General features: G+C 41.6%; 1 protein-coding gene across 1 annotated transcript; it reads right to left on the bottom strand.

Moving 5' to 3' along the window:
- Nucleotides 1-1,212: 1,212 nt before the first annotated feature.
- LOC308281349 (transcription factor JunB-like) lies at nt 1,213-2,806 on the bottom strand. Its single transcript, XM_080721507.1, has 2 exons — nt 2,682-2,806; nt 1,213-2,445 (listed from the first exon to the last, which is right to left on the bottom strand). Exon 2 carries the CDS (start codon nt 2,405-2,407, stop codon nt 1,517-1,519), a length of 891 nt encoding a protein of 296 aa, XP_080577633.1. The 5' UTR covers nt 2,408-2,445; nt 2,682-2,806; the 3' UTR covers nt 1,213-1,516.
- Nucleotides 2,807-12,271: the final 9,465 nt, after the last annotated feature.

Here is a 12,271-nt window from a genome sequence, read left to right as displayed (position 1 = left end):
ATTGGTACTAAAAGTATGAGTATGATGGGGTTGTTTAGTACTTGTACATTTCCTTGTGTTGCTTTTATTTTAGCCCTTTAGTGACAGTGTTTCTGAGTTCGCTTATGACAGTGAAATTATGTATACCACTTTGGGAAATAACGTTAAACCTAATTGGTGGACCTATAAACATTTAATGTGTATTTGTCTTAGGACACTGGATTCAACAAAGTGGAATAACATTTTTATGTCAACTTTAGGTCAACTTTTATTATATAGGTGGGTTATTTTAACTATAGGTTATAATTTAATATAGTCATAATTTAATATAGTCCACAACCTTTGTCACATTTGTAGTCTATTGAATTATATTGGTTAGCACAATCTTGTATCATTTATCTCATATAGGCTACTTGTAAATGATGCGCTATAACCCTTTTCAACTGTGTTCGCATGGGCTGTTATGGGAAATTGAGAGCTTAGTGGGGAAACTCCCTATCAGATAAACCACTCATTGACAAACCTTTTCGTGCGCGCGAGCACCACACACACACACACACACACACACACACACACACACACACACACACACACACACACACACACACACACACACACACACACACACACACACACACACACACACACACACACAGAGAGAGAGAGAGAGAGACCGCGACGTTTCTGTCGGGCAATGTAGGTGGGAGTTCCCGGAAACCTTTTGGTGAATTGTGACGTTTAACAGAAGTGGCCATATATAGACATACGTAAGTGCGTCAATAGGAAAACATTCCATGTCAGCGTCACGCTGTAGGCTATTATTGCTCCATAAACTGATATAGCCTGCTGGGCTATCTATCCTATTCTAAAGTCCTAGGTCCATAATTGTGTTCGGAAATATAGATAGATAGATAGCTTTATTATCCCAAGGGGGAAATTCAGTATAGTTTGGATGCTGTCTGACAAACAATCCAACCGAAATATCCCAGAGCGAATTTACTACCGGTATCCATATTAACTATTTCTATGACTATGATAGCTTACTATCAGGGTCTCTATCGGACATGTTATTTCTATAGCCCATCAATGATATCTGTAAGAAAATCGACAAAACTCCAACATTTTCTTAATTGTATTTACTTAAATATTTACTGTACAAGTAATAAAAAAAAATACAAGACAGGCTCAGCCAGTCTTGTCACACAAATAACTTACAGTGGAATGCATCAGCATCACAAACAATGGCAGTTGACAAAGTAAATTGTAAACAGGCAAAGCCAGAGAGGTGACATTATAGAGATTCAAAATAGTACAAAAAAATGCCCGAAGTGTTTCAGTCTTGTGTGCTTATGATTTCGTCGCCTTGCCTTTAGAGAAACCACAACCTCGTCCTTTTACACACGTATCTCCCACATAAAACACACTGTCTTAAAAAGTCTCGTGTTGTCAGTGCATTTTACTTTTTTTAATTGACCAGCTGTCCAGTCCAGCTACATTGTCCACAATGTCCAGTGTTTTTTAAAAGTGCATTGTCTCGTTAATAGGACTTAACATTGGGTGCCAACATGAGCTGACAGCCACTGGTGACATGTGTCATGACTTTCTGTTTGAGCTGGGCCACCTGCTCGCGGAGGACAGAGGCAGTGTTCGACAGTCCCATGTTGTCCGTCTTCAGAACCTTCACCTTGTCCTCCAGCCTGGAGATGCGCTCCAGCTTGCGCTTTCGACACTTTGTCGCCGCGAGCCGGTTCCTCAGACGCTTGCGCTCCGCTTTAATACGCTCCTGGTTCTCCATGTCGATGGGCGACATCGGCGGAGAGCCGCAGTCGCTGCTGCTCATGTCGGGCACCGTCTGGGGCTCCTCTTTCATGAGGCCGAAGCGCTGCGCGTGGTGGAGGCCGGCTCCGGGTAGCGAGTGCTGGAAGTGATGGGAGCCGTGCGCAATAGCTTGGGGATGTTGGTGGTACTGGTGCGGCAGGTAGCTGATGGTGGTGGACGGGTAGGAGGCTGAGGACATGCTAGTGTTCGAGGAGCAGCTGCCCAGCGTGGTGTACTCGAGGGGCTCGTGCTGCATGGACGAGCCGAACACCACGGGCACGGAGGGGCCCGAGCAGGAGATGCCACCGGTGCCGATGGACACGTTCGGCGGGGCCATCTGGTTCATCTTGTGGAGGTCGTCCAGCGCTTTAACGAAGCCGTCAGCGAAGCCCTCCTGCTCATCTGTGATGCCCCGGCTGTAGAGATACTGGGCTGGGGTCGGTGTAGTGATGACTCCGTTGCTGTTCTGGATGATCAGTCGCTCCAGTTCAGGAGAGGCGAGCTTTAGAGACCCCACGTCCACGGCTCCCGCTGGATAGAATTCCCCGTCGGCGCGTAGCTGTGACTTGAGATTTGAATTCCGATATGAATCCGCGAAGTTCAAGTTCATGTTCTGCTTTAAGAGCTTGTAGTCTGGCAGGGCAGCGCCTGAATGGCCATAAGCAGAGAGAAACGAGTCGTCATAAAAAGGCTGTTCCATTATTGTGGACATAATTTCAAAGCAAACAGTCAAATACAAGTGTGCGCAGCAATGTTTGCCCGGACACCGATCGCCCCAACTGTTTCTCTTTACAGCGCCAAGTCCCGCTGTATTATTTATGCTTGACGATCAAAAGTTACCAAAAACAAAGCAAAACTTCCAAAATAGTGGAACTGTACTGTACCAAATTGTAGTTTCGTTCCTTTAGCGGTGTCCAGCGACTATTTCTGATGTTTTGATTCCACTCGCTGTGTTCTGCTGTTTCCTTTGCGCTCTGAATCAAAAGTTTGACTTGTTCCTCGTTTATATTACGTGTGTGTCAGTGCTGTCGCACTGTGCTCCGAGGTATTTATAGGATCTGCTTCTTCCACACTCTGGCCAACCTGTAAGTCTACAGCGATTGGTTGCTTCCTTACAGCCCGCCCCGGGATGTTAGGTTTTTGATGACGTTGTTGCCAGGAACAAGGGAGGACAGTAAACAAGATCATTGTGAGAGAAAACTGTGGTTAACGATAGCATACTCCATTGGTCCTCTATAAGGTCCGGGGACCCCCAGGGGTCTTTGAGGGAGTTCCAGGGGGTCCCCAGCTAAATGATAGTCAGTAACCAAATGGACCCTTGTGGGTATGTAACTCAGAGACAGTACAAATGGACCCTAATAGGTCCAGTTGGTTCCATTTGTACACTCTCTGAGTTAAATTAACATTGATTTTACAATATAAATTGGGGTCTCCGAATGTCAAACTGGGGGTAAAATGGTTATAATCTTATTTTATGGGGTCGCTGGCATATCTTTTGAATTTGGGGGTCCTTGACATGAAAAAGTTTGAGAACCACTAGTGGCATATTATTAAGCTATAGACTATAATAGCCTGAATATTCTCTCTGTCTACAGTCTACACAAAGCTTTTTCTTACAGACTGTGGCCTCACTGTTATGATGGACCGGAAACTTAAGTGAAAATAAACCCCTTGTCATTTCGGTTTCGAGTTTAACAATGTCCAATTGATAAGGATATGCTGCCGAATCATGCGATCCAAATCGATATCAGTCATTCCATATATGGGTATATCCTGCCTCGCCAGTTCCTCCCTGTGCTGTGTGAGATGCGGGAAGCCAATCCCATTCTGGACGGTGTCCAAAAAATGAAGCCTCCGGGACGTGGGTGGAGGAGGAGGAGGAGGCATATTGTTCCAGTTCCACTCTGTCGCCCAAGGCGAGAGGAGGAGGGGTTGGTTGTCAGGTTGGTTGGGGTAAACTAAAATATTGTGAAAAATAAAATAAGACATGATATGACCCCATCATTGAAGTTTGGCAAACTGTAAAGAGCATGCAGAGGAAAGATGTGCTACAACAACATGTAATATTACCGTTATTAGCCCTAAATAATGTTCGTTGTTGCTTGTTGTTGCTTGCTTACAGGTGGGATAAAAAGCCCAACATCAGCCGAAATGAATGAATTTTACATTTCTGAGGTGCAGTGGGACTGGGAGAAAGTAAAGGTAAGGGTGATGCACTTGTGCACTGCTGCTACAGACTACCTTCATGAGTCTTGATCCTTATGTTGCTTAATAGTTAATTTACCACTAGGCTACTACTAACGTCCCCAGAAACCATGGTAACATAAACAAAATAACATTTACTCCAGACAGACAGACAGACAGACAGACAGACAGACAGACAGACATGTATAGGCCGCTATAACATAGATGTCCCCCACTCTGTCTGAACACCTGTTCGGTAGAAAGACGTCTCTGTTGTCTCCACTGTATGATAATGACCTCTGAATCACTCCCTGTAGGGCTCTCCTCCCACGCCTGTTCACCTTTCCAATTCTTTTTTTTCTTCTTTTTTTTTTTTTGCCAAATCCCAGATAGGCTCAGTGCATGGTGTACAATCTGTCCTGGGTTGTTCTTGACAATAACACAGTGGCCTGGTCTATATCCACCACTGACTAGTTTTTTTCCTGTATGGAGCAAATTCATTGGTCTAATAATGTTATATCACCCGAGTATATATTTTTGGGATTTTATGCCTTTATTGATAGGACAGTAGACTAGACACGCAGCAAAGGTCGTCGGGAACGGGATTCAAACCCGCGACACACTGGCAGGCTGGCATTGCAGCCTATAGGGTTCGCAATCTTTACAGCGCTGGTTCTCAAAGTAGGGTCCGGGGATCACCAGGGGTCCCTGTGGTGGTTCCAGTGGGTCCCCAGCAAAACGAGGAACAGTGTAAAGTTTACACTAAACTCTTAAGCCCTATTTTAGTTCTTGGCCAATCTACAAGCTTGCAATTCATTGTGAGCTTGTCTGCTATTTACAATAGAGTTGGACAAATGTTGACAAATCTTCTCTTATGGGGGTATCTGGTGGCACAACATTCATTTTCAAATACATATAAATCTGGGGTCCTTGACATGGAAATGTTTGAGAAGTGTTCTTTTACAGATCTAGTTAGTTAGTCTGGCCCCCGGCCCCTTGGGTTTCTGACAATGTGGCCCCCTGAACAATTTAGTTGAATACCCCTGGCTTAACCCATTAAGACAGGGAACGCATTATTATGCATTATTACTTTAACCATTATTTTTAAAAAACAGCGCTGCAAGCTTGTAGATCTGCTATTTTTGAAAAATACAGAATGTTTTTGCATTACAGTTTACAGTTTAGGCATTTAGCAGATGCTTTTAATCCAAAGTGACTTACAATAAGCAGGTAAAACATCACTATAATAAGCAAGAATATGTCAGTACATCAGCAACAATACAACAAATGTATAGGAATTTGTTGTATCTGCTATTGATGATCTGCTATTTTTCGGAAGTCGTTGAATATTTTGACCCCGATTCTAAAAAAGTCCTTCTAAATCAGTGGTTCTCAAACTTTTTCATGTCAACGACCCCCAAAATGGCATGTATTTGGCCGTGGACCCCCATCTCAAAATATGTCGTTCCAGGGACCCCCCAGAAGCAAATATTTGAGTTGCAAATGTTCGCTGTTAAAAAATATATACCTATTCAAAGATTTGCAAAATATTTCACCGTCTTTCAAAAATAGCAAATCTACAAGCTCGCAGCGCGGCACGTGAGCTTGTATATATGCTATGTTTTAATAGTTAAAGCATAAAATAATGGTTAAATAATAATGCTTTCCAGGTCTGAATCCCCATGGCTGGGGAGATATTAGGCTTTTGGTCCTCAGGCAGAGGCTCTGAGCCACTCTGCTGCTACACATGCTTACTTCAGATACCTTCGCCCTCCAGATGCAAAACATGTGATGGCGTAGACTAGGAAATATTGTTTTTGATTTTAATATTATGGTGCTTTCTACTAGAGTAAGCCGTTTGTAATCACATTGTAATGACATCTTGATTAGTAACTGTAATGTATTTGCCACATTTTTCTTTGTTATTGTAACGGATTACATTTGAATTTATTTTGTAATTTAGTTATGGATCTCTATTGCTTCCAAACCCTGGTTGGTTACAAGCAAGGAATGTGATGTTGTGATCATACATACAGTAGCGTAGAAATTCCAAGACAAGATGATTATGTTTGATCTGGTGATCTGTTCACTGTCACTCCCACAGTGCACACCCCCTCCGTGTACAGTTAAGGCCTGCAGTGGTTAGGTCAGCTGTCACATGGCGGTTAGCCGTTATTTTGCCTCTTCCTCTGAACCGGTGACCTGACGTCCATCTGTTGGTCTGCTGTCTTGTCAGTGAGTAACTTCAGGGGAAAGAACAAAACAGAAGTAACTTCAGGGAAATGGAGTAAAACAGTTGTTAGTGGTCAGTTCTAGTTTCAGAAAGTGACCTCATGTCAATGGCCATCATAATATTTTGTAATGGACCCATGAACCCTTAGCATTTGAGTTTTTAATGTAATTTTTCAGGTGCACATTTTTGAAAGTTCAATTTATGGTTGATTCTGGAAGTGGCTTAAAATGCACGTTGGACCTCATGCATGCACCTTTAAATGTTTATTCCATCCAAATTACATAGCTGAAAATAGATACGCAATATTTGATCAATTACAGTTTACTATGTGCCAAATAATTGACATAATTGTAACCACGGTGATGCTTATATGCCAGTCTTCAGCTTTACGACCTGGAGAATGCTTCATACGGTCTCTAAATTCATATTCTGCACAGTTAATACTTCAACAGTTTTGTACACTCTCAAAGTAAAATTCGATTAACAAAAAAATGTAAATAACACTGAAGGTTTCCTTTCGAATATAATTTTATAAAACAGAAATATTATTAAAAAATGATATAAAGTGATGTTTAAAAAATGATAAAAAATAAAACACTAAATATATTTGTACAAGTTGCCTAAACTGAAATAAAAACAAAGTAAAAAAAAAGCTGTATTTCGTGAACCATTTTATTTCTTGTCTACACACTCATATGCGTCTGGACACACACACACACACACACACACACACACACACACACACACACACACACACACACACACACACACACACACACACACACACACACACACACACACACACACACACAAACAGATAAGGCTCATATATGCAATTTTGTCATTGGCTTTGAGTGGAAGGGTAATGCAACTTGACAGAATTCATTCGGTTTTCGAGAAGGTGAAGGAAAAGAAGAAAGCTAGGAAAAATAAGGAGGAAATAAGAAGTAAGCAGAAGCCCATGGAGGCAATTAGCCATGGTGATGAACATGGTGCCTGTGGCAGTGCCCTGGTGATGAACATGGGCAAACAGTGGTTAAACCTGTTTGCATGTTACAGGTTATATGTATACATAGGCCTATGTATGTCTGCTGGCCGTGCTAAGGAGAGAGAGAGAAAGGGGGACAGGAGGGCAGGTATGAAGTACAGCTTCAAGAGCACAGCATCCAAAATGATAAACTTTCAGCCAAGGTGACATTCCATATTGATTTAGTTCAGCAGAGGTTCCTTCAGTAAAAGGAATTATCCAAAATGTTCTGGTATCAGTGAAATGCATTATGATAGCTGTTATCTTGAATATTTATGGATGTTCAGCGTTTACTCGTGAGAATATAACTTACACTGCAGTCTCTATGCTTGTATTGGCAACAATCCATTCCTGTAATTTGTTCATTTTCTTTCAAGCCTATCTTTGGTTAGTCAAGGACAAAACAGGAGGAGCCCTGAAGAAACGTGATGCTCATTTGGCCTTCACTGTGACTTTAACTCACTCCTTCCTTTTTGCCTTCTACCCCAATCTCCCATACACTTTAAGGCATTTGCTGGGCACTAAACACTGGCCAGCTTGATTAAATGAACCAGAACTAACATGTTTCCTGCATCTTTGGCAAGGTCCTCCATGCTGGAAGCTCACTGACCTGGAAGTGGCCTGTAGGTGTGGTGAGTCAGGTACAAGTGTTCATCAGGGCAAAAACCTTGCTGTCCCCGCAAGGAGAAGGAGCTCACGCCCTCGCCCTGCAAAGCAAGTCAGAGGACTGCTAGTCCTTTAACTGCATGGGGGCACTTGAATTAGCACAAACAAACAGCTATGGTCGATGCTCCCCCACATGCTATACTCCTCCCCAAATCAAGACCCTTCTCTTTCTCTTCTTCCTCTCATCGTTATTTGGCTGCCTGTGGGAAATTGAATGGCCCTATGCATGTAATCGCTTTAATGAAGGCGTGTTTAATCACCAAATCCCCCGTCTGCAGCTCCCAGATAGTGCCAAGGAGCCTTGTAGCAATGAGAGACCTTTAGCACAAGACGAGAAGATTTCTAGGGCCAAATGAGCGTGGCAGGAAAAGACAGTCGGACCCAACTGTCCCCTGGGGGTGACATAACGCATATGGAGCTGTCAGTGCCATTTTCCCTCCATCTTCATGCACAGGAAAATCTTCAGTGTTGATTTAACTCTAGAGTGTAAAAATTGGTCTATTCTGTCTATTTCTACACTCAGAGTTTTATTGTGTGGAAGCTTAAACTCTGTCATTTTGCCAATCTGTAAAAAAAGGCAAATGGCAGGAAGTGTAGTATTTAATTAGATCTAATCTGATTGTGCATGCTCATTTGGTTCATTAATTGAGTTAGCTTATTGCTGCCTTTGTTATTTCCCTATGAAGATACTTCAATGCTGAATTCTGGAGATATAATTGATTTACAAGCATATTAATTATGTTGATTTATCTTAGGTTTTGTTTCCGTTATCTTCAGCTATTGTGCATTTCTACACAAGTCTTGTCTGTTATGTAGAGAATGAGCCATGAGAATTATTAAATTGATTTGGTAATGTGAAGAAGATTGATTTATTTATATTGCTTTCTCAAGTCATAGACAGGGCTTTTCTTCATGGTACTGTACAAAGGGCTCAAGAAGGACGGGGTAAACAAAGCAAGGCCAAGAGATACAAACATTGAGGAAAGAAACCAATCTCAACCTTCCCTCCACACACCCCACACACATCACAGAAGTGCTGCAGTATATACAAAGTTGGAAGGTCAGTATGATGATCTAAATACTCTATAGCCTAATAATGCTGTGTTTATTAAAACTAATTTCTGTCAATTGTCTACCTTAGGTTATATTAACACTAAGGCTGGGACTTTAACTGATTAATTGCGATTAATTAATTACAGAAATTAACGCGATTAAAAAAATTAACACATTTTAATCGCACTTAGTTTTTGCACCACAGAACCTTCAGTTTCGGGCATACCGATCATAGCGATTCACCAACCAAGAAGATACAACAACGCAAAGGGAGAAGTAGACGATCAGAGCGCTTTGCTTGGCCCAGTGGATGCGAAATTTAGATAAAAAAAACTCACTTGTTGATTCACTCTTACAACAAAATGTGTTTTACTTGAAAAAAAATGCTTCTCAGGTCAAATATCGATGTGCGATTAAAATGCGATTAATTGCGATTAATTAATCACAGAGCCTGTAATTAATTAGATTAAAAATTTTAATCGCATCCCAGCCCTAATTAACACACAATATATATGGTATGTTTGTCATTGTATTACTCTGGACATCTTTATGGATTTGTCATTTTAAATGGATTTACGCATAATTGAATAAGCATCTGTTTTTGTTCATCTCAGTTACCTACAGGTATACAGTAGTCTAGTGTTTGTTAGTTTAGTTGGAAACCAATGTCTTGATTATTTACAGTTAGTTTACAGAAGAGCCCTTCAGGGATGAGGGAGGAGGTTCAGGATGAGTGCGTGCTTGATTTCTCTGTCTGTTGCAGGCAGAAGTTCCTCTTTGTAAGGAAATAAGAGAAGTGAATGTGAGGTGGTAGGAGGCCAGGGTGTGGAGCATTTAGGTAAGGCACATTTTCATTTCCCTAAATGGTTGCTGGAATGCAATGTGGCAACAGTGGGCATGAAGAATTTCAAACGATCCTCATGAGGACCAAATCTTGTGGGTTCTACAAACAGAGACAACTGTATACGATGTCCATGGTGGTCCTTTGATGACACAAATTCAAAGACAAAAATAAAAAACAGTATAAATAAACATTCTCTTATTAAAAACATTATACAGAACCTACTGCAGCTCGACTGAGTTATTAATATTAAGTACAGCTATACATCCAGCTTTTTAGAGAGGACTTAAAATACATGATTAGTAATTGCCTATACTGAATTATCAAAATGGTAACTGCAGGTTATATCTGCATACCTCAAATCATTGGGGTCTGTCTACAATAATATAGTATTTAATTGGTAATAATGCTAAATTTGATGTCAGCAAATGTTTTTGCGACCATAGATCGCAAGTTTACTATGAAAACTGCCTGGCACATGTTGTCCACGTATCCGTGTATCTTTGAAGGTCACGCCTGCCACTGTGGTTCCCTTGACACATCACTGTGACATCACAGGTGATATCACAGGTGATATCACCTATGTAAAAGTCCATATATGGGTATTCCCCAGAATCCCTTTTATGCCCATATGAAGATCCCTGATGTCATCGATATGCTGTACATCACTAGCCAGATTGCCAAGACATGGCCCTTATGTACTGTATGTGGCTGGTACAGATAGGGATCTCCATGTATGGGCATAAAAGGGATTGTATGTTGTGATGTCATGGGAGCCACTCTTAACAGAATCCCTTTTATGCCCATATATGGAGATCCCAGATGTCATCAATATTAAGCCCATATCTAGCAGGACTTCATATGGGAATGCTCATATATGGAGTAAGACAGCCCATATCTGTGTGGCTGGTTCAGACAGGGATCTCCATGTATGGACATAAAAGAGATGTACCATAAAGTACATGGATCTTCATATATGGGTACCAGGGGTTTCCATATATGGGTAACTGGTCCGATATACTGTACATCACTGGCCAGATGGCCAAGAATTGGCGCGACCTCGCCCTTTAGGGTGAAGTCACATGTCGACCTGAGGCGTCTTACTAGTACTGCTTCTATATTCAGATAAATTGAGATTTGAGACAGTTAATATCTCATTGGTATCTTTTTATATATTCATTATAGAGCCTCATCAAATACCTTTTGAGTCAAAAGAGAGAGGGATTTTTGAAAATAGACTCAAGCCAGGCCAAAAGCATATTTTGAGTCACTATATCTAACACACACACACACACACACACACACACACACACACACACACACACACACTCACACACACACACACACACACACACACACACACACACACACACACACACACACACACACACACGCGCGTACACAAATAAATACATGGAATGGACATGGAATGGTGTCCACACACAGGAGAGTCAAGTAGAACTATTCTCCATCAAAAGATTGCCACACATCTCACATGACCCTCTTCTAGCGCCACCATGAGGCCTTTTTTTGCTAAACACATTTTTGGACACTGCAGATTTTGGCCTAAAATCATGCAAAGCGGTACACATCTCTAAAGTCATGTCATCAACATGGATCTGTCCCATTTCCCATATTCCCTCCTGATTGTCTATGATTGCCTTCTAAAGTTTGTGTATGCGACCTGGCGGTCGCTTATCTCCCCTTTTTAAAGATTAGTTTTGGGGCTTTTATGCCTTTATTGGATAGGAGAGTAGACTGACAGGAAATGGGGGGAGTTCGGGAATCGAACCGGCGACGCCGCCAGGCATCCATGCCTTATGTGGCAATGCCTAAGTGGTATACGCCTGGACCAGTAGGCCAGCGGGCACCCCCACATTTTTGCTTCTATCTTATCAATAGTAACAGTCTTCATGGAAAAGTGGCTTTTACAATTCCAAATTACTTGCTCAATCTTTTTTTTTTATCTTCTTTTATTTAACATTTCTACAACATCGTTGAGAAGTGTCAAAATTAAAATACGTGTTGATCTCTGAGAAAGAGGCCTTGTTTTAGATGAAGGCAAATGATTGGATTAATCACTGTAGCTGATAAATGACTGGTTTAGGCTATATGTCCTCTATGTGTAACACTTTAAGCTGTGGTATTGGTTTGAGGTCACTTTCTCACCACAGTCAACTCATTTTCCCAGCAGGTAATTTGAATAAGAGATGGTTACTACTACAGTATGTTTATTCTTTACAAGTAATTACTGGAGCTACCACTATCGATTGCATTACTTTTGCAACATGCTTGATTATGTGTCTACTCTACTGTGTACCGGTGTGCTTTTGCGTGTTTGCAGGCATGCTTTTGATTCTCTGCATGTGTGCCAGTTGTGTGCATGCATGTGTATGAGACTGAGGGCATCTGTGTGATGAGAAATGTTTGTTGGGGAGAGGCAACCAACCGACTACAGAAAGAACTGCCT

This window comes from Nannobrachium achirus (assembly GCF_963921795.1).
Source record: "Nannobrachium achirus genome assembly, chromosome: 3".
Lineage (NCBI taxonomy): Eukaryota > Metazoa > Chordata > Actinopteri > Myctophiformes > Myctophidae > Nannobrachium > Nannobrachium achirus.
The sequence above is the reverse complement of the archived record's forward strand: the minus strand, read 5'-3'. Positions and strand labels throughout refer to the sequence as shown.